The sequence below is a fragment of the Phytophthora cinnamomi genome, assembly GCF_018691715.1.
Source record: "Phytophthora cinnamomi strain GKB4 chromosome Unknown Contig68, whole genome shotgun sequence".
Taxonomy (NCBI): Eukaryota; Oomycota; class Peronosporomycetes; order Peronosporales; family Peronosporaceae; genus Phytophthora; species Phytophthora cinnamomi.
This window is the reverse complement of record NW_027151001.1, coordinates 520,103-546,121: the sequence shown is the minus strand read 5'-3', so window position 1 is coordinate 546,121 and position 26,019 is coordinate 520,103. Positions and strand designations below refer to the sequence as shown.

Below are 26,019 nucleotides of genomic sequence, written 5' to 3'. Positions count from 1 at the left end.
ACACAGTCGCGGAGCTCGAGACAGTTTTTGCGTACAAGGAGATTCCGGAGGAAGTGCTTGTCGGCACTGACCTAGATTTGTCGGTGAGGCATCCCTAAGCGATCAATCCGCTTGGGAAGTCGGCAATTGCTCACGACCTAGATGTGGCTTTCATCTTGCTTTGTGAACAGGTGTGGTCTGTGGTGGCCTCCGACTCGTGCTTGATGCGCCTTGCGCACAGTTATTCGGGCTCGAGAATTTCAAGCCCGGCGTTCTATCGGTCGCAGCTGAACCTGCACTCGAATCAGCTCGCGGACTTGCTTCCTTCAGCTATGTCAGCTGCAGCCGCTGGCGTTTATAATGGGGCACCAATTGCGGCGCTGTCAAAGCAACAGTCGATCCTTCGACTAAATCTTGCTGGTTCAGACCAGGTGCGAACACTTGGACTATTCAAACGTCTTCGGCTCGATTGGCGTAACGTTTTCGATTGGCATGGCAGATCACAGACAAAACTGCGCACTTGATTGCCACGGCGTGCCCCGACCTGAAGTTTCTCAGTCTTGAAAGAGCAGTGAAAGTGAGCCTGGTGAAGAGGCTGTGCATTTGTGTCACATTAAAAACTAACAGCTCATGTATTGGTTGTGTTGCTGCTACCAGCTAACAGACGCAGGTATCCTCCATATCGTGAACAGTTGCCGTAGTCTGGAATCACTCAACCTCAGTTACGTGACGGCACTGCAAAGCCCTTCTCTCAGCTGTATCGGAGAGCTTCGACTTCCCCTACGGTGTGAGCGTTAGATGTATGACGAGATTGCTTTCTCCACGGTTTCACCGGTCCTGACAAAATTCCTGGTTGTTTGTTGGTAGCCCTTGCGATAGCTGGTTGCATTCGCGTGCCAGATTTTTCTCTTCTTAGGCTCTTTCAAGCTTGTTCCACGCTTGAATCACTCGACCTCTCGTTCTGTGCTAGCGTGACGGACAATGTGTTATTGTCTCTGGGCAAGAACTGCAACAAACTACGGCAGTTAAAGCTTCGAGGCTGCCGCCAGATCTCCGACACTGGTGTGGTAGCTCTTGCGAACTCGGGAGGCGTCAACAGCCTTATATTGCTGGACCTAGCGCGCTTTGATCTGCAGTACAAGTTCAACGACATCTCATTGTTGGCACTGGCTGAAAACTGTCTCGTGCTCCAAACGTTGATCCTGTCTGGTTGCGATATGCTCAGCGACGTCGGGATGGATTGGTTAGCCTCTGGATGCAATGCCCTGACCCACCTCGATGTTTCTGGTTGTGTCGCTCTGACCGACCTATCGCTTCGTGCGATTAGTGAGAGTATGTTGCAGCTTCGACACCTAAATATTCGACATTGCGGTCGTGTGTCCGACCAGGGCATTCGCCGGTTGTCAATGGGATGCCCCGAGCTTACGTACCTAGACGCGGAAGGGCTTTCGTTACTCTCAGACTTGCACAGTTCTCCTGGCAGCAACAGTGGTGGTATCAACGAGGTGTATCGACAAGGCATCGCTGCGCTGGTAGCTGGTTGCCCGAAGCTGAGGCATTTAGACTTGTCTAATTGTGCTGCGATTTCGGATGGAACACTGCGTTGTATAGCGACTTCGTGTGCAGATCTAAACACGCTCGTGTTGTCAGGCTGCTATCGTGTTACCACTTCCGGTGTTAGTGACATTCTAGCCCACTGCACCAAGTTGGTTTCGCTCAATATTGCAGAGTGCGATCAAGTGACCGATCACGCCTTCACGGATATTCATCACCACAATCGAAGCCATTCATCGCAGCAAGGTTTTCCGTTAAAAACTGAGTTATCCAAGTACGCGTCGAACCAGCTCCACGTGCTTCGTTTTCGTGGCACACGGATTTCAGATGTGACGCTGAAGTGGCTTAGCCGCTATTCACCGCAGCTTCGTGAACTCGATGTGTCGGATTGTGTTGGGGTGACTGACATAGGTTTGTTGGCACTCACCGGAGCCGCGATGGCCGGGGCTCTAAGGAGCTTGTGGCTTCGAAATATAACTGATATCACGGAGACGGGGGTGTCATGGCTGGCTGAAAAATGCACGAAGCTCATGTTGCTGGACCTAACAGGGTGTCCGAAGATCCGGTCATTTTCAATCAAAGCTCTTGCTTCGTCGTGGAAGTTCGCGCTCTACTCGTGTAATGACAACTTTAAAGGCATGGCACCTCAACATCGTGCAGAAGACTGGTTGTTCATCGAAGAATACGGCGATTGCTGGCGAGCAGCGATTCATATTCAATGCATGTATCGAGCTCGAGTAGCTCGGCGGCTAGCTCGGCAGAAATGGGAAGAACGATTAATTCTTTGGGTGGCGACCCGCCTCCAGAGTGTATACCGCGGACGTCAAGCTCGAAAGTATGCTATCATCTTGCGCTTCCAGTTCAACAAGGAAACGGAGTCTGCCATCAAAATTCAACGATCTTATCGTCGACTCTTAGCACGGAGAGAGGCACAGAGGCTTCGCGAACTTCGCTATCAAGCAGAACTATTGCGAGCAGCGAGGACGATTCAAGCATCTTGGCGGAATAAGAGAATGCGAGAAAGATTGCAGAGTAGACACCTCCGTCGTCTAGCATACGAGGACAAAGTGCGTCGCAGTGCTACTCAGATTCAACGGCACTGGCGAGGCAAGAAAGACCGCGAGCGATTTAATTTACTCCGTGCAGCGAAGTTGGCAAACGATCGCGAAGAATTCGAGGCAGCTAGGCAGCTGCAAAGCATCTACCGTGTTCGTGCGGCGCGCCGAGCAGCAAACCTCAAGCGTGAAGAATTAAAGAACGAGGAGAAGCGGCGTGAGCGAGCTGCTGTAACATTGCAAGATCATATACGACGGCACCGGGCAAGGAAAGAACTCCGTGCAATGCGTGCGTACGTAGCTGAGGTGAACGGTGCTGCGACCCGCATTCAAAAAGGGTGGCGGGCGAAGAAGAGGTACCGGGCCAACCAGATCATCGTGATGGTTCACCAGAAGAAACGCGAAAACGATGCAGCGGTGAAACTCCAAGCAGCTTGGAAGCGACGGAAAGCGAGGGTCGAGGTGAACCTGATGCGCTTGACAAGGGATTTACAGCAGCAGAAACTTGTCGACGCCGCAATGATGGTACAGATGAATTGGCGAGGCCGACATGGTCGTCTGGAGGCACAGGCCCTCAAGCAAACTGCAATGGAGAAAATCGTGCAGCTCTTAAAAATTCAGCACTACGCTGTCACTCTCGTACAAGCTCACTATCGTGGATGGAAGGGGCGAGAAAGGTATCGAGAAGCGAAGCTGAACAAGAAGAAGCGCTGGAAAGAGATTGTTCGCCCTGAAAATGGCGAGAAGTTTTACTACGTGAGTTTGCAGAGGTGGACCATCTTGGACTGTTTTCTGGTTGAGACTGATTTCCGGTCCATGTTGACGTTCATGTAGAACCGCGTCACAGGCGAAGTGCGATTCCGTCGACCTCAGGACGTCTTGGACTTGCTACCGAAGCCTTTATGCGAAAACTGCGGTACGACCCATCAAAGAGTGAACTATGCGAGGGATTAATACTAATACCACCCTATCTACTTTTCATTTATCAGAGCCCCCAACGACAAGTGAGGCAACGACGGAGTGCAAAGACTGCGGTGAGATGTTCTGCGGCGTGGTAAGTGCTGTGGTTGTTCGTGAATTTGTGATTTATCTCTGGCCTTCAACAAAGTTTCAAGTGTTGCTCATCCGAGGTTCCACTTGTCTGTACGCCGTATTTGGTACATGCAGTGCTGGGCCAACGTTCACTCGGGTGGTCGACGCAAGCTGCACGAGTTTCGAGCGCTGTACGACTACTACAATCGGCGTGTGGACTATGGTGACTGGGAGTTCCCGTCGCGGTGGCCATCGGAGATCGAACAAGACGAGATGGATGGGTGGGGGTTCCGAACGCACCCGCGGCGCTGGCCCGACGAAGTACAAGGTTCCTGGGAGCGGTATGTGGACCCCGACACCAGGCGCGAGTGGTTCTATAACCGCGAGACGGAGGAGAACAGCTATATCGCCCCGGAAGGGTTTGCAGTGCAGTCGGGCAGTGCCGACTCGGCCGAGTGGATCAAGTACTATGATGAGACGCAGGGCGCCCACTACTACTACAACATCAGGACGCAGGAGAGCACCTATGCTCGTCCAGCGACGTACGCGACGCCGCGCCTCTCACCACCCTCGGCATCAACGCCACTGACCGCCAACCAAGACGGCTGGGAGAAGCACATCGACCCACAGAGCGGCTACCCGTACTACTACAACCGCGTGACCATGGAGAGCGTGTTCGCCCGCCCCATGGGCTTCGTGACGACACGCGAGGCGGACGTGCCTGCTCTCGGGTGGGCCAAGTACTTCGACGCGTCGAGCGGCAGCTACTACTACTACAACGCGCAGACCAACGAGAGCCGCGCCGATCGACCGGAGACCTTCTCCACGCCGCGGATCTCGACTGCGGACGCCCAAGCTGTGGCTTTGGCCGAGTTCTACGATCCCGACACGGGCAAGACATACTACTTCAACGCGGAGACCACCGAGTGCCGGCAAGCTGGCACGAACGCGACGTGAAGCGCTTGGAATAATCGTCATCCCGAGCCGCGCAATGACAAGCACGTTGACGTTGAAGTCGTGCTCTAGTCGTCAACAACAGCCGGGATTGCACTGCGCTCGGACACATGTACTTTGCGCAGCAAGAGACACACACGCCCTATCCTTCGGCGTCCTCTATGCAGCGCGTGTCTCGGCGAAGCGGTCAAATGGTCCAACCTCGCCGCCGACACGCACGAGTCACGCCATTTCGCTGCGCGAACGGCAATTTCAGACCGAAATGACTGGTGCGCGGCAGGAGTCCCGCGACCGCGGTCCGTCACCTCGGGGATTCCTGGCGTCCATGCAAATCCCAACGCCCGCGTCGCCGCCACCGGCCGGTTGTGCTGGAAACTCCTGTGTATTGCACTGCCGCTCACTGTGAGCCTCACGACCGACGTGTTTGCGGCTCGGCGGGACTGCCATAACCATGAGACCGCCGTAACCATGAACGAGCAGCGAGCCCCAAATCCGCGCGGAGCTCGCTGTCACACGAGGATAATCGCTCGTCGGAGCGCTCGGCTGGATGTGTGCTGGAATCAACACTTCGACTCGGGAGAGAAGCCTGAAGTCTTTATAAGATGTAGCTATCGCCTCGTAGCTAGGTATCCGCTGAAAAAATACAAAAGTCGGGCCTGGAATCTCATAGTATCAACAGCAATGCACTGTAAGCGAACGGCAGAGCTCGGGGCTATGGATACTGTGATGCTAGGCTCCAGATATCACATCGAAAGACTCGGTGGGTTACCACCACTGGTGGTCCACCAGGCCTTTCGTCCTCGCTTTTAACTCGGCGGTCCGCCGGTGCCAGCGAGTTGAGCGCGTAATGGAGCGAGCCTCACCACGCCATCGCGGGCAACGCGTGGGTGGTGATCATGTGTGGTGATCATTCGGCGGATTACGGCCCACATGCACTGTAGCACCAGGACAACCTGGACACTCAAAAGCAAACCGCTTTGGCATCGATCTTGAGCCATTGGCCGCATTCATTTTCTACATGCATTAGGCAGGCTGCTTCGTTCGCGTTGCCGTTTGAAGTTGCCGGCGCGTGTTTCTAGCCATTCGTAGCTCGCGTCGTTTCGCCGTTATAGGTATTTCTTTGTGGCCCCGTTCACTTGACTTATCGAGTCCCCCGCGTCGACGCGTCCAAGCAGCGCGCACTTGAGGCGATGAGGGAATTTACAAGTGCCCTTTTCCACGAAAATGGGCTGTAAATGAATATTGTTCCATAATATGCGCCTTCTTTTCGACAATGGGGCGGCCAACGAGATGGGGAGGAGACGCCGCTCAGCGTCATACAGTATCCGCCGAAGTCGCGAGTGCTGCAGCGTCCAAAGAAACCGCCGCGACCTGCCAGCAGAGGATGAAGCCAAGACGCAGTGTATGCACTGTAGCTATCGTGCTTGAACAGTTCAAAAAGGTGAGCACGAAAACTACGGCGTCTACCTTGAAGTCCGCCATTTCATTCGGTAAAACCATAATGCTGTTACTCAATAACGTCTTCGCAGCCGATGAACTGCTGCAGTAGCTCTGCAGCAAGTTGCCGCCAACAACGCTCTCTCCTTCCTTGAAAATGGGCACTGAAGCCCAAAAGCGTGTGTGGCAAGAACGGCCGCCTCCCCTCTGCGAGTCGGATCACGGCCCGCGGCGATGCGCATCAACACGGCTCTGGATACCTGTCGCGGCTTGCGACTGCAACGACAAAAGAAGAGGCGCCTGGCTGGTCTCCGGTGTAAACCCGTTCACGCTCAGGCTCAGGCTCATTCCACGATTCCCCGCTAACCACACATATCCCACCTTCCCGCATGACGTTCGCGCGGCACCGGCCCTCGCCGCCGCAGCAGGACGCGATGGAGAAGGAGCTGAGCGCGTCCAGCGGCCTGACGCTGGGCGAGTCGCCGCAGCACGCGGCCAGCCCGCGCCGCAGCTTCTTCCGGCGGCGCAAGGGCTCGGGCGACTGCCTCGCCTCGAGACTCTCGCTCTCGCTCACGCCCGACGACCGCAGGTCCTCCAGCCGCATAGACAAAGCCAGCACTAGCACCAGGCCGCTGGCGCTGCCGCACACCATCACGGAGCGCCACGGCGGCCAGGAGCTGTGGGTCAAGGCGCCCGTGGTCTCCGGCTCGCTCGAGAAGCGCGGCTTCCGCTGGCGCAAGAAGTGGAAGCTGCGCTTCGTGGAGCTGGACGGGCGCCAGCTCGCCTACTACGAGGACTCGGGGGCATTCAGCGCCACCACGGCGTCGTCCAGCGCCACGAGGGGCGGCTGCAGGCCCAAGCGCCAGGTCATGCTCACGGCCGACGCACAGCTCGAGGACGTGGACGACACGACGCTGAGCATCACGCCGGCGCTGGGCGAGAAGCCGTGGCTGCTGCGAGCACGCGACGCCGCCACCAAGCAGCGCTGGCTCGTGGCGCTCTCGGACTGCATCGACATCTTGGTCTGGCTGCGGCACTACAAGCTCGGCGCCGTGCTGGGCGTCGGGGGCAACGGCGTCGTGCAGCGGCTCGAGGACGAGCGTGACGGCACGCTGTATGCCGTCAAGGTGCTGGACGTGGCCAAGTTCCGCCACCGCGAGCAGGTGGTGGCCGAGGTCGAGATCATGCGCAACATCACCAACAACATCAAGCACCCGAACCTCATCACGATCCACAAGGTGTACGAGGAGCACCAGAAGGTCTACATCATCCAGGAAATGTGCACGGGCGGAGAGCTCTACGACCGCGTCGTGCAGCGCGGCAAGTACTCGGAGAGGGACGCGGCCAGCACCATGCGCCAACTCGTGTCGGCGCTGCAGGCGCTGCACGCGCACAACATCCTCCACCTGGACATTAAGCCCGAGAACATCTTGTTCTCGTCCAAAGACCCGGACTCCAAGATCGTGCTCACAGACTTCGGACTCGCGCGGATGATCAACGGCAAGCAGAACCCCCTGGAGCAGGGCAAGTCCATGGCTGGCACCATCGGGTACATGGCGCCGGAGGTCATCTCGTCGCACGTGTACAGCGAGGCTGCCGACGTTTTCAGCGCCGGCGTCATCCTCTTCATTTTGCTGGTGGGGTACCCGCCATTCTACGGTGACTCCGAAGTGGAGATCCTGCTGAAGATTGCTCGAGGAGACTTCACGTTCGACCCGCGGGACTGGGCACATGTTTCGGGGTCGGCTAAGGAGCTGGTGGCGCGCATGCTGGAAGTGCGCGCACAGGACCGTATCACAGTGGACGAGGTGTTGGATCACCCGTGGATCACACGAGAAGGCCCCAACAGGGACAGCGACAGCTCCGACCGTGACCTGAGTGCCAGCATGATGTCGAAGCTGCAGCACTTCAACATCGACCGGAAATCTCAGAACATGGGGTCGTTTTTGGCGTCCATGCTGTTCGACGACAACGAAGCGGATTTCCAGGCTCTTGTGGACGAAGAAACCATCGAAATGATGATCCGCCAGATGTGTGTCGACGGTCACAACCGTATTCCTCTACGGGGTGCGCATGTGATCGCCAAGGGGCTTGGCCTCTCACCATACATCGACGAGAAATCCTTCGTGCAGTTCTTGGACCAGAACCACGATGGCTTTATCGACGCTAGCGACTTCTGCGCGGGCGTGCGAGCGCTACGCAACCATCACCAGTCCTTTGCTACAATGGTTTTCTCGGCCATTTTGAGGATGAGTTCGCTCGAAGAGAAGTGTGACTCGGATGAAGAAGTTCCCGAATCGGCGGTGCTGACCCGCGAGCACTTTGCTATGGCATTCAAGAAGCTGGAGTGCCCAGAGCCGCTCGTGGACGTGTTTTTCAAGTACTTGGACGAAGAGGAAGAGAAGCAGAACTCCACCGAAACTGCAGATGACTCATCCGTGTCGTCGTGTTCATCATGGTCGGTGAACGAAGCCGAGTTCATGACGCTATTTACTCAATTTTCTTTCCTAGGCATGCTGTTCCTGCGCACGGCTAAGGACAACGTGGTCGCCATGGTCAAGTCGCACAGCGTAGATGGCATGCCGCGTATCTCCGAAGACTCGTTCTCGGCGCCGTAGGTGACACAACGAAACAAGCTCGATAGATTGTAACGTAATACTCAAAACCGTGGCGACGAGCGCCAACTTTATTTACTTTTTGGGGAACGCGTGTTCTTGATTCAAAGTCTCATCACGTAATGATGCTGAGCTTGGATGGCGTCGTTGAAGGCGTCGCCGATGGCGAGTCCGGCGGTGACGTCCGCTTGATGTCGGCGTCGGGCTCAGCATCCAGCACGCGCGCCATCCAGGCTTGGATACGCGGTAACGCGTAGTTGTAGCCAACCTCGATGATCTCCTCCATCTTGTTGAACTCAAGGGTACCGTAGTCTTTAACAGGTGGACGCAAGTACAGATCGATGCATTCCTCCCTGATGCGATCCTTGTGCTGCTCCGACGACACGTACGCGAGTGCTGCAGACACGTCGCCCATGGAGGGCACCGCAACGGTCTTGGCGAACGGGTTGAGCTTGTTCCAGAGCAGCCACCACCCAGATAACGCGCTGCCGTAGTCGTAGAAGTCGGTACGCGACTCACTGCCCACGTCCACGGCGAAAATGTACTTGATCCCGCCTTCCTCCTTCATGATGTCCGCAGGAAGGTTGTTCATGTACCCGCCATCCAACAGAAGCGAACCATTTTCGGAAATCGGGGGGAAGTAGCCCTGCAAACTCATCGACGCGCGCACGTACTTCCACGCCGGTCCGCTGCGGTGGACGCTCATCCGAGATTTGGCGATATCCGTGGACACACAAAAGTAGTTTAGCATCAAGTCCTCGATGGACAAGTCATAGAAGTGCGCGCGGATACTCTTGTTGAAGCGCGTCCCATTGAAGAACGACGAAATAGGCAGTGTCAAGTCGCGCAGCTTCTCGAATATGCTGCTCAGACCTGCTGATAGTTGCTTCACCTTGGACTCCACCAAATTAAGGTGATTGGGGTGGAGTGCATAGATACCTCCGATAAACGCTCCAATGCTGGTTCCTCCAACGACATCCACGTGAATACCGCACTCTTGAAGCGCTCGTAGTACACCAATGTGGGCAAGACCTCTTGCACCACCGCCGCCAAGAACCAAGCCAACAGCGTTGCCGGTGATTCGTCGACTCAAGCGCATGAAATCCGATCGATGGTCTTCAAACGGAACCTGCACGTTGTGAAAGCCACTAATCCATTCGTACTTCTCCATTGGCAGAATGAATCGAGGTAGCAAAGGACTATCCATTTGCAAGCGTAGCTTCTTCTTCAACGCATACGAACGCGAGGACCCAGTAGCCTCTTGCTTGGCAGCAGCTTCCAATGCAGTCAACGTCCAATCGTTCTCACGAACACGCACGACATTGATCTCGGCATCTCTCTTGTCCCACGCATCTTCAAGAATAGATATCATATCACTTACGAACGCCTGTTGCGGGTGAGCATCGGAGCACAGCAGCAAAACATGATCAGCTTGGCGAATGCAAAGCTTAGTCCAAGCCGTCAACTGCGGGTCAGCTTCGTAAATCACAAGCTCATTGGAACTCTCGATGTCACCCATCCAAGCAGTAAGGTTTGCTCGTGCAACACACGAATTGCTAATCCACTGATCGCCCAAAAACGCCTTGGCTTTCTGCGAAGACACTGTTTCTACAGTTGCCAGCGTCTTCAACGACATCTCCAAGTGAGAACAGAATGTCTTAATCTTAGCCATCTTCGTCAACGATATCACAGCAACTGTACCGATAGGAAGGTTGCTTCCAGACTTCTGTCCATCGGTAGTTGTAGGACCAGAGCCCAGAGACAGCAAGTAGTTACTACGCGCCTTGACACCACTAGCGTCGGCTTTCAAGGAGTCCACGCGAGGAGTCGGCAAACGGCGCGCCAGGTTCTTGGTGAAGTGAACAAGCACGGTGGGGTACTTGCTAACCACGTAGTCAAAGACATTGCGCGACATTTGTGAGATCTGGGAATCACGAATGGCAAACACAGACGAGTTGCTAGCTCCCGCCCCAAGCATGTCCATCGCGCCCAACGTAGCTCCTCGCACCAACTCATTCGTCGTTTCCACCTCCTTGCCACGGTAGCAGTGCACTTGCACCGCGCGAAGGCGGCCGCTGATGACTGTGAACACGGAATCGCACAGATCGCCACGATCAAACAGGCTTTCTCCACTGTGTAGGTGCAGCCAGTCAAATGATGTATCAGCCACACACACCAAGTCCGAGTACTGCTCAATCAGGTGGCGAGCGCATTTCACAGCGACCGAGTTGATCTGCAACAGACTGCAGAATAGTGCATCCGGGATCCAGAGCAGTGTGGTGTCTTCAAGACACACGTTTCGAGTCGCGAAGTAGTGAGATCCAACGAAGCACGTCGAGATGCCGATTTCACACCCCTTCGTAGCCTTATACAACTCCGAATACTTCTGCGTGGTCGTCGCAACTTGTACACTGACGGATCCGTCCAGGACAATGTGGACTCCCAGCGCACTAGTCGGGTCACCGGGCTCACGGATTGTCTGCTTCTTCGCACGCTTGATCACCTTGACACAGCTGGCCAGCGTCGACCTCAACTCCGAGTCGTGCAAGCCGATGGCATCCGCCACACTTTCAACCAATTCCTTGACGGGAGTATCCGCCGCTCCTGTCACGCCTTCTTCGCCACCCAGCAAGAGCGGGTGCACAATCGGCGTGGCGTTAATAATCCTCGACGACAGTCCGAAGTGGTCGATCAGCGACTTGGCCGTGATCTTCTCCACCTGGCTCAGCGCCGCCTGCGAGAGGCGGTAGAAGGCTTCGGGGTACTTCTCCAGCACCTCCTTAATGGAATGCGTGGGGATCTTGAACAGGCGCGTGCCGTCCTCTTCCGCTCTGGCGGATAGGCTCCCGCACACCTTCTTCACCTGCGCGCCGCACTCTCCGTGCTGCAGCTCGTTCACCAGCACCGTCAGCAGCGGCAGCGACGACGTGAGCGTGTCACCACGTCCCAGCAGCTTGGAGAACCGTTGGCCATCGCTGTGGACGGACAGCGAGGCCGACCCGTGGACGATGAGCAGGATGGCGCCGTCCAGCTGGCCCTGCTCGAAGATGACGTCGCCCTTGGAGAAGCGCAGGATGCGCAGGTCGCGCGCCAGGGGCTCCACGAACTCGCCGCGCAGGAAGGAGAAGACCTTGGAGAGCGTGTCGTAGATGGACTTGAGGTTCTCCGGGCCGCAGTTCTGGCGCAGCTCCCTCGGGAACGAGATGTTGTCCTCGAGCTCGAGCTGGCGGTTCTCCTGCATGCGCTCGCGCTCGGCCTGCAGCAGGTCCGAGAAGGACTTGGAGTGCCGCGAGTTGTGCCGCAGCCGCTTGGACGTGGGCGACGCCGGGAGCTTCTCCAGCGGCGGCTTGGGCGGCAGCTTGCGCGGCCGCACCTGGCGCGACGCCACCCACACGAACAGCACGCCCAGCAGCAGCGCCACGGCCACCAGCGCGGCCACGCCGCCCACGGCGTACGGGTTCTGCTCCTCCACGTGGCCGCGCACGTCGGCGGCCAGCCGCGACGTCTTGTGCGCCACGCGCGTGAACGCCGCCACGCGCCGCTGCGCCCAGGCCCACAGGTCGGCCGACGCCAGCCGCGACAGCTCCAGCGGCGTCGAAGCCGTGCTCATGGGCGTAATGTAATGGCTAGATTGATTCTTCTGTGCCCGAGCCGGCAAATTTCGTAATGACAGAGCTGGAAGCTGAAGCTGCTAAAGCGGAGGAGGGCACTTCAAAGAGTGGGTGGGGGTGTCACTCGAGGGAGGAGGGCCGTATTTGGGTGTTGGAGATACTGTAGCGGGCGACGTGTCTCAGGCTCGCGCGTCGTTCGCGCGTCGAGACTCGAGCACGGCTGCGCGGCACGCGGTGGAAGAGCGGGTTGTCGTGGCGGTCGGGTCGGGGAATGGAGTTGATGGAGATGAGCGGAGTGCGGTGCCGGCGCTACTATGGGCGAGATCGGCTGCAGTGGCGGTGGGCGTTCCAGAACGTCGCGTGACGCTGTCCAGCTGTGGTCGGCCGCCCACCCCAGTGAACCCCGTGCGAAATAGAAAAGGCGGCTTCTTGAGGTTTTATCGCTCGCTTTTTGCGGACGAGACCACGTGTACAGCAGGCGATGGATACATGATATGTTTTCCTTCACGATGGAATCTCAATGCTGGTTTCCGTGCTGCGGGGGTCTTTGACTTCAGCTGGATCAAGGTGGTCAGTAGTTTTCGTGTTGGAATGCAGTTCCGAGTTTTTGTTGAATTCGCAGCTCAAGCTCTTGTGTCTATGACGTCGTCAGGCACTTCGAAAAATAGCATGGTATCCGAAAATCTCGGATACCGAGATGGATCGTGGTGTACGCCATGTACAATTGCTCTCGACATTGCGGAGTTCCCTCCAGGCTTGGAGTCAGGTGCGCAAGAGGTCCAGTTTCAGCATTCCTGCAGGGCACTCGATTCTTCACTGTGAACGCCGACGTCTCGTAGTGTAGAACGACTAAACTTGCACGCAACAACAAGTCGCTGTAAAAGCTGCTCATAACCTAACATATGTATACCTGTCCGTGATGATGTTCATGGTCCTTGTGACATGATGGGAAACGAAATACCGTAACCCCGAAGTGTGCAGTGTCAGTCAGGTCCTAAACTTGAAGTTTCAAAGCATGGACTTCGCTTGTGGCGGGTCAAGCGCTTCAACGCTATACTATACTGTATTGTAGATTACAGTCTGTAGTAATACCAGTAAATCCCGTACACTGGGCAAGTATGTAGAACACATGGGAATTGATGCTAGTATAAAACAAGTTACCTCTGCAGCACCTAGGGTCTCTGCCTGACAGACACCTATTACACCACGTTATGCAGCACGTCACACAGCTCAACAATGACGTCACTCTTGCTATGTCGCTTGCCGTTGCAACGAAAATTAGATGTTCCTTGCTCCATCAAACAGCCAGCCATCGACTGTTAAAACAGGTTTTCAGCATTTAGAAGGCCAAACATCCAAGAGGGTAATACTGTAGTCTGCTTTAGTTCCGTGCGATCCCAGCTCCCACAGGGAAACTTACATACTTCAACGCAAAACTATATCAACGCGAGTTTGTATCCCCCCCACTGGAACACCGTACTGGAAGACAGCATATCTGAACGCCGCTTGGGCGTTCACCAAGCCGCCTTTCTATTTCGCACGGGGTTCTCTGGGGACCACAGCTGGACAGCGTCACGCGACGTTCTGGAACGCCCACCGCCACTGCAGCCGATCTCGCCCATAGTAGCGCCGGCACCGCACTCCGCTCATCTCCATCAACTCCATTCCCCGACCCGGCCGCCAAGACAACCCGCTCTTCCACCGCGTGCCGCGCAGCCGTGCTCGAGTCTCGACGCGCGAACGACCTCGGGCCTGAGACACGTCGCCCGCTACAGTATCTCCAACACCCAAATACGGCCCTCCTCCCGCGAGTGACATCACCACCCGCTGTTTAAAGTGCCCTCCTTCACATTAGCAGCTTAAGCTGCCGGCACTCAGTACGAAATTTGCTGGCCCAGGTGAATGCGGCGCGCAGCAGAAAGAAGAATAGAGGCAAAGAGAGAGCGCGGAAGCATCCCCGACTTCCTCAATCGCTGGAGAATCTACTGGGACACGGCAAAGTTGGGGAGTCGGTTGCATACTTCATTAATGCGCAGCGGGTGACGCAATGCAATCCGCTTGCGCTGTGTGTATGTCAGAGTGTTATCACGTGCTCGGCAGTGGTCCGGGGACTGTTCGAAGTTAACGAATCCACATCCAAGCAATGGTTATAAAAGGTATCGGCGGCCAGGTCATCTGACCTATCACACTGTTTAATGGGGCGATTCGGAACCTCGGCTACCACATAATTTGTAGCACCTATCGGCAGGATGGCGGAGCTGCCGCGGGGGATCTATGGAGCTTGTGCACAATAAAAGTGAGAATGCGTGCAAGTCGTGCTCGTAGAAGTCGAGGGCAGAGTTTCTGAAAGCGTAAACAGGCTGATTATGCTCTTGTTTTAGTTGTTGTCGGGTTTATGATCGTTGTTGCCGATCGACGATTGCTTGGCGGTGTTGGCGACGGCAACTTGCAATGCAAGTCTATTGTAACGTTAGCTTCAGCCTTTGCCTGTTTGACTCTTCCAATCACTCGAGGTGACTCAACAACTCAAACAAGGAGCCTGCTTGCTCGGTCTTGAGACAAATTGTCATGCAGTCGCGCATGGTGTACAAGTAAGTATGTTCAACTCGGTAGTAAGGCGTACAGCTTGATCCATTCTCAAATTTGCTAACTACAACTCAACCCAATCGACTATGAGAACCTCGTACCTCCACCCGCAACTGGGTACAACCAAGACGTTGCTGCTCGTGGTGCTAACGCTGGTCATCGCGTCCCCTACCATGGCAGCAGCCGACAGCAGTAGCAGTGCCGACGACGATACAGTGCCAAGTCTGTCTGATATGGACACTTACGACGCTTTCGCCATCGTCTTCATCGTCATGGGCATGATCGTCTCCTCTGCAGGCGGTATCGGCGGCGGTGTCATCATGGTGCCCGCCATGGTGCTCATCATGGGCTTCGACATCAAACGCGCGACGCCCATTTCCAATGTGGCCATCCTGGGTGGAGCTTTAGCGAACGCCTGGTTCAACATGCACAAACGCCACCCGTCTGCAGACCGCCCACTGATCGACGCAGATCTCGCACTTGGTATGATCCCCGTCGTGATCGGGGGCACCGTACTGGGCGCACTCATCAACAAGTTGTTGCCGAGCTACATCGTGTCGCTGCTATTCGTGGTGGTACTGGCTGTCAGCGGCACGCGCATGATGATAAAGGGAATTCGGCTATACAGGGCTGAGAGTGTCAAGAAAGCCGACGCTGACCCCAAGGATAGTGCGGATGCAGCGGTAAGCCCCGATGCATATACTCTAGCTTTCACACCCAACCGTTCCGTTGGCAGGGATACCTGCGAGGCAGGACGATTATCAGCATCGGTCATCGCCGCAGATGCCTTGCTACTTAACGAAGTTGAAGCCAATAAAGGACTCGCAGACATTCTGGAGCAAGAACGCCACTTCGCCTGGAAGAAGCATGGTGCTATCCTCGTATGCTACCTTGGCGTAGTGGCCACAAGTATCGGCGATGCTTCCGTGACGTGCGGAGGCGTAGTCTACTGGGTGATCTTGCTAGTGGAGATTCCGTGGGTGGCTGTCTTCGTTGTGCTCGCCTCGCACTACCTGCACAAAGAGTATCAGCACAAAGCTACCGTGGCCTACCCGTACATCGAAGGCGATATCCGTTGGACACGGAAGGCGGTGATATACTTTCCTCTTGGGTGCGCGTTTGGAGGCGTCGTCGCGGGTATGTTTGGCGTCGGCGGAGGTGTCATCACCGGTCCGATCATGATCGAGATGGGAATCGTACCGGAAGTGGCGTCGTCCACGATGGCTCTGATGATATTGTATTCGTCGGCGGCTGCGACGGCGAAGTACACAGTGTTCAATATGATCGCGTGGGACTGGGCTGCAGTTTTGTGTGCCGTTACCTTTGCTGTAACTTCGGCAGCGCAGGTGGTGATCCTGGGATACGTGAGACGGAGTGGGCGTCAATCCATCGTCGTGCTTTGCATCAGCGCAGCCGTGGTGATAGGCACTATCCTCATGACATACCAAGCGATCAAGACCACGATCGACGATGCAGGCAAGCCTTTCACCGCAGATATTTGCAGCTAACTATGGGCCGTCCCGCCCCCCACAGTAAAAAATGAAAAATGTCTTTCTCAGGTGGACGTAATTTTATACCCACATCCTTTTATATTTCATCCATTAATGCCACATTCCCTCGTTTGACTGACATCCACTTATCGGCCAGCCATTCCGGTCCCACTCTGCAGCAATGGACGCCACGGGTGACAAGGCTGCGCGGCTCGCGGCGCGCTACGACCGCCTGATCGCGGCTCTGGGCGAGGACGCCTTCCAGCCGTCCACGGGGGTGTGCGCGCGAGTGGAGGACGCTTCTGCAGCGGTGGACGACGCGGAGGACGACGCCCAGAGGCAGAAACTGCTGGCCGCCGCCACCGACAAGAGCGTGCGCTGCGCAGAGCTCATCGCCCAGAGCCTGGAGGCGTCTGCGGCGCTCTCCAAGCTGCAGAAGACGCTGAAGGACGCGTACGACCGCAGCCAGCATGGAGACAGTGACGAGGACGAGGCGATGGACAGCGAGGAGGACGCACAGGAGGACGAGGCCACGACGCTGCTGCTGCAGGACCTGGTGGCGGCCGGAGACGAGGCCGAGGACGCCGCCAAGAAGTACGCACGCCTGGGGGTCGTGCGCAAGACTGCACGCGCCAGCCACGAGCTGCTGGCGTCGGCGGAGCATGACCTGCAGCAGCACCTGGCCAGCGAGTCGGCCACGGTGGACGCCGCAGTGCACAACGAGTTCCGGCAGCTGTACATGGAGGAGTTTACCACGGCGTTCGGCGACGAGCTGGACCAGTTCCGGCAGGAGGAGCGCTTCGAGAGCAAGGATGTGACCTATTTAATCTCCTGCATCCACGCAGGCGGCGACGTCTTCTCTCCGCTGCAGAAGAAGCTGTTCGTCGAGTCGGTTGAGGCAAGTCGCGCGACGGAGTAGATCGATCACACTAGAGGCTATAGAGCGTGAAATGCATATGTGCAGCTTGTATTCCTATCGATCTGAGTGTTTCTTGTCCCCATGTATATCAACTACCGTACTACATCGTGTTTCTTGTACTCGGGTAATGCTTGCTTGTTTCGAGCCTGCGACACATAAGAGCAGGCGCTATAAACCCACAACAGCAGTCTTCTTCCTAAAGTCAACACGCGCGAGATCAGGCGCGTAGGTTGATCCTGCGCTTCGTCGTCCGAGTCGTCTTCGAGCTCTTGCGCGGTGAATCCTTTGGAGTCGTAGTAGCGTACGCCTTCTTGACAGTACGGTAGTAGGACTCGATCGGTCGCTCGCGCAAGATGCGCTTTTGCCGGCGGGTACGCCCCGCGTACACTTCCTGGCCGAAGAAGTCAGAAATCCAGTCGAGCATGCCTTCACGGCCGTTCTTCAGCAGCTCGATTCCTTTCCTGAAGAGCGGGTCCACTGACATCGGCTGGCCACTTCCGCCGGTCAGCGGAGACAACTCCACAGGTTTCTCCTCATTCTCCAAATCACTTTCATCATCACTGGACACCACTCGTCGGTAAAAGTAGCACTGGTGTCCTTCACTCGAGCCAGCCATCGACGTGGCCACCCGTCCGATATTCTCCACCGAGAAGCCGTACGTGTCCACCACCTTCCTCGGCGAGTGGAAGCTGGCGAAGTACTTGGCCGTGCTGCGGTTGAACATCTCGGCCATCTTGTCCATCACGTCGGGCGGGAAGCCCACGTCAAAGCTGTACACATGAGAGAAGGGCTCGAACGTGCGCGCGTGGGTGATGTCCCCCGCCGTGAAGACCGTGGCGAGGCGCTTGTTCTTCTGCGAGTCGAGCGACAGCACGCTGCGCAGGTTGTGCAGCGACAGATGCCAGCGCAGCTCCTCGAGCTCGATGCCGTACGACACCTCCACGCCCGGGTCCACCGCCACGTGGAAGTTGGGCTTGCCCAGTCCGGAGCCCACGTCCAGGAAGCGGCTGGACGCGGACAGCTCGCACTTGTCCTTGAGGTAGTCCACCACGCGCTGGAACGAGGCCTGGGTGATCTCTCCGTAGATGGCTCCACCGGCGGCGTTGCCGCCCAGGCTGCCCGTTTGCTTGCGGATGGCCCTGTACACGTCGGACACCGTGTGCTCCGTGAATTTCCGCTCCACGTCCTTCTCGCGCACGCCCGTGAGCGGCGTGACCTTGCCGGGCGTGCCGATGGACAGCCGCTTCCGCTTCTTGTTGGACAGCGGCGTGGTGCTGCTGGCCTGCGTGCTGGGGGTGTTGGCGCTCAGGCTCTTGCGCTTGCGGCCGACCGTGGGGGTCGTCGGGGGCTTGTCCGACATGGCAGTCTTCTTGAGGGCACCGCTGGCACGCAAGGGGGACAGGAAGGAGCCCGAGGGCACTTGGGGCGACATGACAGCCATCGACGGGGGAGATGCCGGTAAGACCTCGGGGGACGGAAGGCGACTGGAGCTCTTGGACGATGGCGACGAGCTCGAAAACAATTCGATTTCAAACCTTCAAATGCTGGGCAAATGTGGTGCACACCACGTGGGTTTCGCGGGTATGGCATGGACCCGCCTGTACATCACTTGGCGTTTGTAAGTCGCTAAACCCTCCCACTAAAGTGCGACGAGTGGGGGCACGTCGGCAACTTTTTTGGCAACTTCGACATCGCGCACCTCACTTAGCGCACTCACCCCTCGTATCGATACGATTACCTTAACCTTGGCCATGTCCGCGTCGCGTGCCATTATCCTCCACCCACTGGTCGCCCCCGTGGGTGGCGCCCTGTCGCCCGAAGCCCGCGCGGTGGCCGAGTGGCTGCGCGCGCAGAGCCTCGCGGTCCTCCCCGCCGAAAAATCGTCGCCGCCGCGACGCGCGCTGAGCCTCTTGGACTTCACATGCGACGAGAACGTGCACGCCGTGCTGAGCTTCCTGGACGGGCCGTCGCTCTGCGCGGCGCGCAGCGTGTGCCGCTCGTGGCGCCGCCTGAGCAACGACGACGAGCTGTGGCTGCAGCTCTGTCTGCACGAGTTCCACGTGTCGCCGGCGCAGCTGGCCACGCCGCCCGAGAGCTACCAGCAGCTCTACCAGTTCGCCTGCCGCTCGCTCAAGACGCTGCTGCGCGACTACCTGCACGAGCAGTGCCTGTCCAACCTGCAGAGCGCGCTGCGCATCCCGCGGGCCGCCGCCATGACGCTCATCGCGTCGCGCTCGTCCGTGTGACGGCGCGTCGACGTGTAGCCTACACGTCGAGAGGCGAGGCAGATCAGTTGCCGCCGCGCTCGAAACATACTAACAACTCCATGCAAAAGATGAGAAGGATAGGGGGATACATGCTTAGCAACAACACCAACAACACCAACGGCAACAATAACAACAATAACAACAACAGCAACAGCAGCGAGCAACATGATAATTACGATGATTATGTTACGTTTAGGTGACATTTTACGCTTCTTCGTCAGATGAACTGACGACGAAGGAGTCTAGAGCTCGAGTGGATATCAGATGCCGCGCGACGGCACGGAACTCGGTTTCTTGTTCAGGAGAGAGTTTAATGATGTTGCGTGGTCTCCTGGAGCTGGACGGAGGTGCAGCAGTGCGAATGAACTCGCCTGGAGCGTCTCCTTCATCCAGACTCGCGGGGTTCTGTGAGGTAGTTGCTGGATGCAGGTCTACTGGTATGGTTTTGCCGTACTGTTCCTGTTGCTGTTGCTGCTGAGCGAGCAACGCCTCCTTCAGCTTGGTGTAGAGTCCAGCGACATATTCGAGCACGTCTTTTTCATCCTGGAAATCGGTAATACTTGGGTGAGGTTTCCCACCATCTTCGTCAGAGCAAACAGTGTCCACCAGCGAGCATAACGCTGTGTACGAGGCTAGGTGCATAGTGGATGTGTCTTGGTCTGGGGACGATGACGATGTTGACTGAGCTGCAGCTCGGGCAATTTCTAGTTCTCGTTCTAGAGTCTCAATTCGTGTTTGGTATTCACTCTGTAGACACAGTAGAGCGTGGCTTCGTTAGCTTAGACATTCGATGCATCCGGCACAAGTCAGACTTACATGAAGTGCAGCTTCCCGATTCTCATGCATGACCTTCATGTCGTTGAAAACCTGATCCAACAGAGACTTTTGCCGTCGCAAGCGAGTAGACCTTTCTCCGCGAAGCTTCGAGGCGGGTTGAAGCTCCACTCGTCGACACTGTGCAGCAAACTTGAGCGTTGATAGAGTCTCAGAGAGATTCTTCGGTTGGTCGTCTACCGTTGCGATTAGTAGCAACCGTCCACGGCCGCCCATGAGACGGCCTTGAAGCAATTTAGTCAGTTGCGAGTCTCGAAACCGGATATGTGGTTGGCTCTGTTCGCTCTCCACGGGAGTTTGCATCCTATCCGGTACTGACGAACGCAACCGAGCCAAAATGTGCGCAGATGAAGACCCCGAAGGACCATTCTTCGGCTGTGCCAAGGCTGCAATAACACCGCCTAAGGCACTCAGTGACCGATTAATGAACTTCGCCTCTCGAATTCGCTGCTCCTGCCGCGCACGGGTAGCTCGTAGAAAATGCAAGGTCCCATCCACACGCTCCGAGCCGGCCAAATCCACAAACGAAATTGTTGAAGATTGCTTGGAATCATCTTCGCCGCCGTCTCCACTTCGTTCATCACGATCGGCATCTTCGTCGTCTTCACTAGTGGAGTATCTGCTCTTAGCGCCTCGACGACAGCGCTTGATCGAAATTGTTAGCAGCGTATGGCTACGGGACGATGTTTTGTTTTTCGTAGTTGCGGCCAAAACGCGGTTGCGCATCGCTAACTCCAGCAGCGCGTGGGCATCTTCCACCGACGATATCTCGTACTCATTCAGGTTCGTGACGTAAAATGTTCCATCGCGCCGTTGCCGTACTGGAAGGTCTCCGCTTGGTGCGTTACCACTTCGACGTGAGTCATGCTTTCTCCACGGTTTCGCACGGGCAGCACTTGAGCCGGATCCAGATAAAGCAAGAAGATCTTGGATTGTCTCGAGGTATATCTGCAAAAATGACAACGTCACCACTGTCTCCCGCGAATCTTCGTCAGCTTTCTCTCCAGCAGCAAATTGCAACACTTGAGACAACGCGCGTGGAATCAGCCCCTGCTCCTTGTCATCTCGAAAGTCACTTAGCATGCCCATAGTATATGTCTTCCCTGTGCCAGTTTGCCCATATGCTACAATCGTCGCGTGCTGCTGCTGTCCTCGCTGTTGGGCCTCGAGAACAGTGCTAATTTGCGCTTCTACACAGTGCTCGTACACATCACGCTGTTTCTTCCAAGGTGGAAAGATAAAGTCGAAGTCAAAGCTTCTTCGACCGGATGCATTCCCAAACGTGTGCGAAGGAGCTTGCACATACAGGCGGCGTGGGCGCTGCAACCGCGGAGGCGGCAGCGTAGAATCGTAGGTTGCTGCGTAGTCATAATCTCTGCAGGCAGAATACTCGAAGACACCACGTTGAATGCTGCTCGAAGATGACCGGTGGTTGCTTCCTCTTTCATCGCTGCTGCTGTCACTGCTGCTGTAGCTTGAATCTAGCATGCCAGATCGCCGTATCTCCTCGTCCCCGCAAAGAGCAGCAGCAAAGCGTCCATCGGCTCGCTGTCGTTTTCTCGGACGGCACCTTACTACCACAAGGACTGGCCAAGAACTGTGATCCTCTCCATTCGATTTATCAACGGTTTGAGTGTGCTCGACCCCTCTGTCAAGGTTACGGCCACTGTGCATGTGGATACCTTCCTCAGTAGCATTGGAATGTTTCGCGTTATCACTAGCCGAATCGTGATGCTTATCCATCGAGTTGGTTCGTTGGAGCTTCGGCTTCACTTTTTCGTACATTTTCAGTGATTGGGCCCGGATGGTAAGCTTGCTATCACGTGATGGATTCGCCGACCCTGGAGAGCACACGCTGGGCAACGAGGACGAAGGCGACGATAATGGCGACCATGACGTTGGCGACTGCAGGCGCGAGGGGGCCTCTGTCACTCTTGGCATCTTTGCGAGGTGGCGCTTGGTTTGTTGCGCTATAACTGCCGCGTATTGTGACGGATCTGTCTATAGACTGAGCCAAGCCCAGCCAGCATCACCAACGTCGATAGCATTTACTTGCCCATTAGACAGCAGCCTGGCCTGAACTATTGACATTCTCGATATCCCAGACACGTACTGAGCCGTCCCAAGAGCCAGAGTACACAAGCGAATCGTGCATCTCAAGACACGTCACACCGGAAGAGTGTGTCTGCTTTTCGCGAAGACACGCCCCGGAATGCATATCCCAGACTCTCAGCCAGCCGTCCTCGCCAGCAGATACAAGCTTTGTAAAATCACGCTGCAACCGTGTAACCGGACCAATGTGACCACGAAGCGTTAGTCGTGGACCTCGTTGCGCAAATCGAAGGTCCCACACACGAACAATACCATCAGCGGCAGCCGTGCAGATATTCGGGTCTGCAGGTCCTCCAAGACTCACGCAGTGCACAGGACCGCCATGTTCACACAACTCTTGAACGGGCTGCAATGCACCACTCACACCACGGAATGCCGTATCCCAAACTTTCACGATACGATCGTTTCCAGCCGTCACCAGTCGAGTGCCCGAAACTTGTAGGTCGCGTACTCCAGCATGATGAGCCTGTACGTTGACCTTCAATTTACAAACAGCAAGATCCCAAATCTGCAGTGTGCGTCGACGGTACCCCAAAGCCAAGTCGTCGTCACTAGCCAACAAGCGTAGACAACTAACTCCACCATTGTCTGCTGGCTTGCCAGTACCCTTATGACCGCCGAGGAGAGCCACACTGGTCTCTCGCGCAGTTTCCCAGAGTCGAACCGTGCCGTCCTCAGAACCGGAAGCCAACAGGGAGCGAGCAGCCCCAAGTTGATGTCCAAGCTCCATGCAAGTGATAGCATCCAAGTGGCCACGCATCACCAAACAGCGTTTCGATACTGATGCACCGTCAACTTCGCTATCCTCAGTCGAGTTCAACGTGTTGCTAGTAGCGTAAGGTATCGAGAAGAATGCGAACATGTGCCGCTTTTTGGGCGTTGCACGTAAATCCCATGCACGTAAGGTATGATCTCGCGACCCGGAGATCAGAGCGTTGCCTCGCATCTGCACGGCTACTACCGCACCAGTATGGCCATCAAGCTTCAAGCCTTTTTCATCATCTGACGGCTCGATGTCCACCACGTTCACACGGGCATCGGACATTCCACACGCTGCACGACCCCCATCAGTAACTAAACTCAGCACCGGTGAACCTGAGCTTGACAATACCGCGCTCGGGAACACGGCACTGGATCTTCGCCTGCGCGTTGGTGGAGTTCTGCTCATCCAGTCTGCCGGGTTCTGGATATTATTCCCCGTGGCGTCATCCCCAGGCTTTGCTTTAGAATTTGCTTGGCTGAGCTGAGGCATCTCGCGAACAGACATTTTACGACGAATCACCGTATTGAGATCGTACTCGCGCGACAGCATGGGACTTTCAGCGAAAATCATCCCTGATGCTGACAAGGAACCTCCTGTTCTGCTGGCAGGCTTCGGTGGCAACTCTGTCGAGGAGGAAGGAGCACCGGTATGGTTGGCTATCGGCTTTGGGTTGATTCTGTGCTGAACAGCGTCTTTTGGTGGAGAAGGCTTGATGTCCTTGGACATATCAAGCGCCCGATACACGTTCTCCGCGAGCTGCTTCAGCGTATCCAACAAATCTTGACCTTTTTGGTATGTCGAGCACATGACTGTCACGAATGTGAGCACCTTTTGGAGCGGCACTTCGAAGTTTAGCATGTCGTACATGAGACTTCCAATTACCGAAAAGAACAGCTCGTCTCCCACAGTCTCCACAGCCTCTTCGTCCGATTCGGTCGGGTCGGCCTGGTTTGCAGCGTCAATGTCACAAGTAAACGCGTGCTGCCATAGATCCAATGAACGACAAATCGGCAGCAAACGCAATGGCGTCACCAGATACTCCTTCTTTGCTAAAAAGCAGAACAATATCCAAATGTGAGAAAAGCACGAGCATTAAGCCCAAAACCAACGTGTAGAAACCTTACCGAATCCAATGCCGCTGTGCTTGTCTTCAACGTAATGGTAATACTGGGTAGCAACTTGCAGGATACCTCGTCCTGTGGAGTAATCCTCGTGGACCGCACATTGATTCATTAACGCTGATGTTAACCTCGCCAGCAGCCGAAATCCTGCTGCGCCAATACAACTTCCGGATCCTTTCGGGTTGTACCAAGCGGAAGAGCTTTTTGAACCGCTTGATTTCGGGGAACCATTCACGCTTTCTACATACTGGTTACTGGGCTGCATCAAAATCAACACAAACAATTCACGTGCGTGTGCGCTTTTGAAGTGTGCTTGGCAAGCCTAATGCAGCAACTAAAAGTAAGTCATAAGCAATGGCCACAACTAATTTCACAATACATACCCGAATCTCTTCTTCGCCAAGTGTGTCGTCGGATGTGAACACCGCAGTCAAGCACTTGTGAAGCATTTGCTCAATGCGTTCGTCTTCTGACGACAGAAAGCGACCGCCTGGTCCAGCTGACCCCGATAACGCCGCAGCGATGGTGCTATCAAGATGAAGTCGATATTGATTCACTTGATGTGGATGCTGTAGTAGATGAGCATTCGTTTTCAGTAGTTTAGGCTCTACGCCAAGTTTCCGCGCCAGTAGTTCGTGATTCATCTTCACCGGTAGCTGGGACGAAGTACCCGCTAGCGCATCAATATCACTTGGCTCCAGCGCAAATGGGTCCCAAAACATATTCCTCTCTGCACTCAGCAATGCCTCAATGTTTTTGCCCAGAGTTTTTGTTGCTTCTTTTTCAACCACGCTCACTTCGACTTCCCCAATGTTAATCGGGGATGAGTTTGACTGTGATGCTCGCTGTGCATCTTCGCCATCGTTGTCGACGCCTTCAGCTTTTTTCTGAGTATTGGGTTCATCTATCACAAGCACGGGGATATCTGTCCTCGCTGGACCTGTATCCAGGAAAGAATGTTGGCTTTTCGACGCTGTCAGCGCCCTGATAGACTGCGACCACTGCACTTCCTTGGGCCCTCGACAAAGTGTCAAATAAACAGAATGGAATACACTTAACTCAGCGGAGCTATGACTTTCGAGAAACGCTTGGAAGGATTGTGTACAAAACAAGCGAGTCACCAACGGTACCACTTCGTTGTCTGTAGATTCACTCTCAAAAAACCGCCGCTTATTAAACACCGGGAGCTTCTGGTTCACAAAGAAAAGGCATTCACGATAACCTCTCACGAGTGCAGCGAGGAAGCACACGAATTCCATGCGTACTTGTTTTTCTGTGTCAGGCCCCCACTCCACAACAGGACGCTGTTCTTTCCCAATGTCTTGCTTCAGCTCCTCCAATAAATCATCTGACCTATTTACTTCCTCATCGATACTGGTACGCAGCTCTCGATGGTTTGTTTCAGCTTCGCCATACAACGAAGGGTGTAAAATCGTCTTCAGCTGATGGTATAAAGCTTTTGTCAGCTTGTGCGGCAATACAGGCCCACCAGACTCTTGTAATTGAATAGTCCCGCGATCAATGTCGACAACCACGAGGTGTTCTGGACGTCCAGCTTCTAGCAAACTCTGCAGCCAACTGGTGTGAATTCCCAAGATGTACGGAAGAGGTGCCTGAAGGTACTCCGAAAGCACTCGAGGTAGGATAGGCACGTACGGATGTTGCCATCGGAACGGGTAAATGAGTGCAC

At 55.6% G+C, this 26,019-nt stretch overlaps 9 protein-coding genes across 10 annotated transcripts; 6 read left to right on the top strand and 3 right to left on the bottom strand.

Annotated features, from left to right (window-relative positions):
• Positions 1 to 311: 311 nt before the first annotated feature.
• Positions 312 to 858, top strand: IUM83_07753 (uncharacterized protein; the record flags this gene model as incomplete). Its single annotated transcript, XM_067932075.1, has 5 exons — positions 312 to 410; positions 479 to 556; positions 637 to 649; positions 735 to 766; positions 847 to 858. The coding sequence occupies 5 exons, from the start codon at positions 312 to 314 to the stop codon at positions 856 to 858; spliced, it is 234 nt and encodes a 77-aa protein (XP_067786409.1).
• Positions 859 to 2,873: 2,015 nt separating this feature from the next.
• On the top strand, positions 2,874 to 4,577 carry IUM83_07752 (Leucine rich repeat protein; the record flags this gene model as incomplete). The annotated part of the gene is made up of 4 exons (XM_067932074.1): positions 2,874 to 3,344; positions 3,423 to 3,504; positions 3,578 to 3,642; positions 3,756 to 4,577. 4 exons carry the CDS (start codon positions 2,874 to 2,876, stop codon positions 4,575 to 4,577), a joined length of 1,440 nt encoding a protein of 479 aa, XP_067786498.1.
• A 1,823-nt stretch (positions 4,578 to 6,400) lies between these two features.
• IUM83_07751 (CAMK protein kinase) lies at positions 6,401 to 8,629 on the top strand (the record flags this gene model as incomplete). The annotated part of the gene is made up of 1 exon (XM_067932073.1): positions 6,401 to 8,629. One exon carries the CDS (start codon positions 6,401 to 6,403, stop codon positions 8,627 to 8,629), a length of 2,229 nt encoding a protein of 742 aa, XP_067786420.1.
• A 112-nt stretch (positions 8,630 to 8,741) lies between these two features.
• Positions 8,742 to 12,236, bottom strand: IUM83_07750 (the record flags this gene model as incomplete). 2 transcript variants are annotated; one of them, XM_067932071.1, is made up of 1 exon in its annotated part: positions 8,742 to 12,236. In XM_067932071.1, the coding sequence occupies one exon, from the start codon at positions 12,234 to 12,236 to the stop codon at positions 8,742 to 8,744; it is 3,495 nt and encodes a 1,164-aa protein (XP_067786422.1). The 2 variants fall into 2 exon arrangements, with proteins under 2 accessions (XP_067786422.1, XP_067786421.1); XM_067932072.1 differs by having other exon boundaries at positions 8,742 to 9,797.
• Positions 12,237 to 14,805: 2,569 nt separating this feature from the next.
• On the top strand, positions 14,806 to 16,331 carry IUM83_07749 (uncharacterized protein; the record flags this gene model as incomplete). The annotated part of the gene is made up of 2 exons (XM_067932070.1): positions 14,806 to 14,828; positions 14,915 to 16,331. 2 exons carry the CDS (start codon positions 14,806 to 14,808, stop codon positions 16,329 to 16,331), a joined length of 1,440 nt encoding a protein of 479 aa, XP_067786458.1.
• Positions 16,332 to 16,494: 163 nt separating this feature from the next.
• On the top strand, positions 16,495 to 17,232 carry IUM83_07748 (Ribosome-assembly protein 3; the record flags this gene model as incomplete). The annotated part of the gene is made up of 1 exon (XM_067932069.1): positions 16,495 to 17,232. One exon carries the CDS (start codon positions 16,495 to 16,497, stop codon positions 17,230 to 17,232), a length of 738 nt encoding a protein of 245 aa, XP_067786457.1.
• Positions 17,233 to 17,449: 217 nt separating this feature from the next.
• IUM83_07747 (uncharacterized protein) lies at positions 17,450 to 18,673 on the bottom strand (the record flags this gene model as incomplete). Its single annotated transcript, XM_067932068.1, has 1 exon — positions 17,450 to 18,673. The coding sequence occupies one exon, from the start codon at positions 18,671 to 18,673 to the stop codon at positions 17,450 to 17,452; it is 1,224 nt and encodes a 407-aa protein (XP_067786459.1).
• A 310-nt stretch (positions 18,674 to 18,983) lies between these two features.
• IUM83_07746 (putative F-box protein) lies at positions 18,984 to 19,478 on the top strand (the record flags this gene model as incomplete). The annotated part of the gene is made up of 1 exon (XM_067932067.1): positions 18,984 to 19,478. One exon carries the CDS (start codon positions 18,984 to 18,986, stop codon positions 19,476 to 19,478), a length of 495 nt encoding a protein of 164 aa, XP_067786300.1.
• Positions 19,479 to 19,703: 225 nt separating this feature from the next.
• IUM83_07745 (uncharacterized protein) lies at positions 19,704 to 24,778 on the bottom strand (the record flags this gene model as incomplete). The annotated part of the gene is made up of 6 exons (XM_067932066.1): positions 19,704 to 20,246; positions 20,316 to 20,366; positions 23,728 to 24,257; positions 24,333 to 24,404; positions 24,618 to 24,651; positions 24,713 to 24,778. 6 exons carry the CDS (start codon positions 24,776 to 24,778, stop codon positions 19,704 to 19,706), a joined length of 1,296 nt encoding a protein of 431 aa, XP_067786238.1.
• Between the last annotated feature and the right edge of the window lie 1,241 nt (positions 24,779 to 26,019).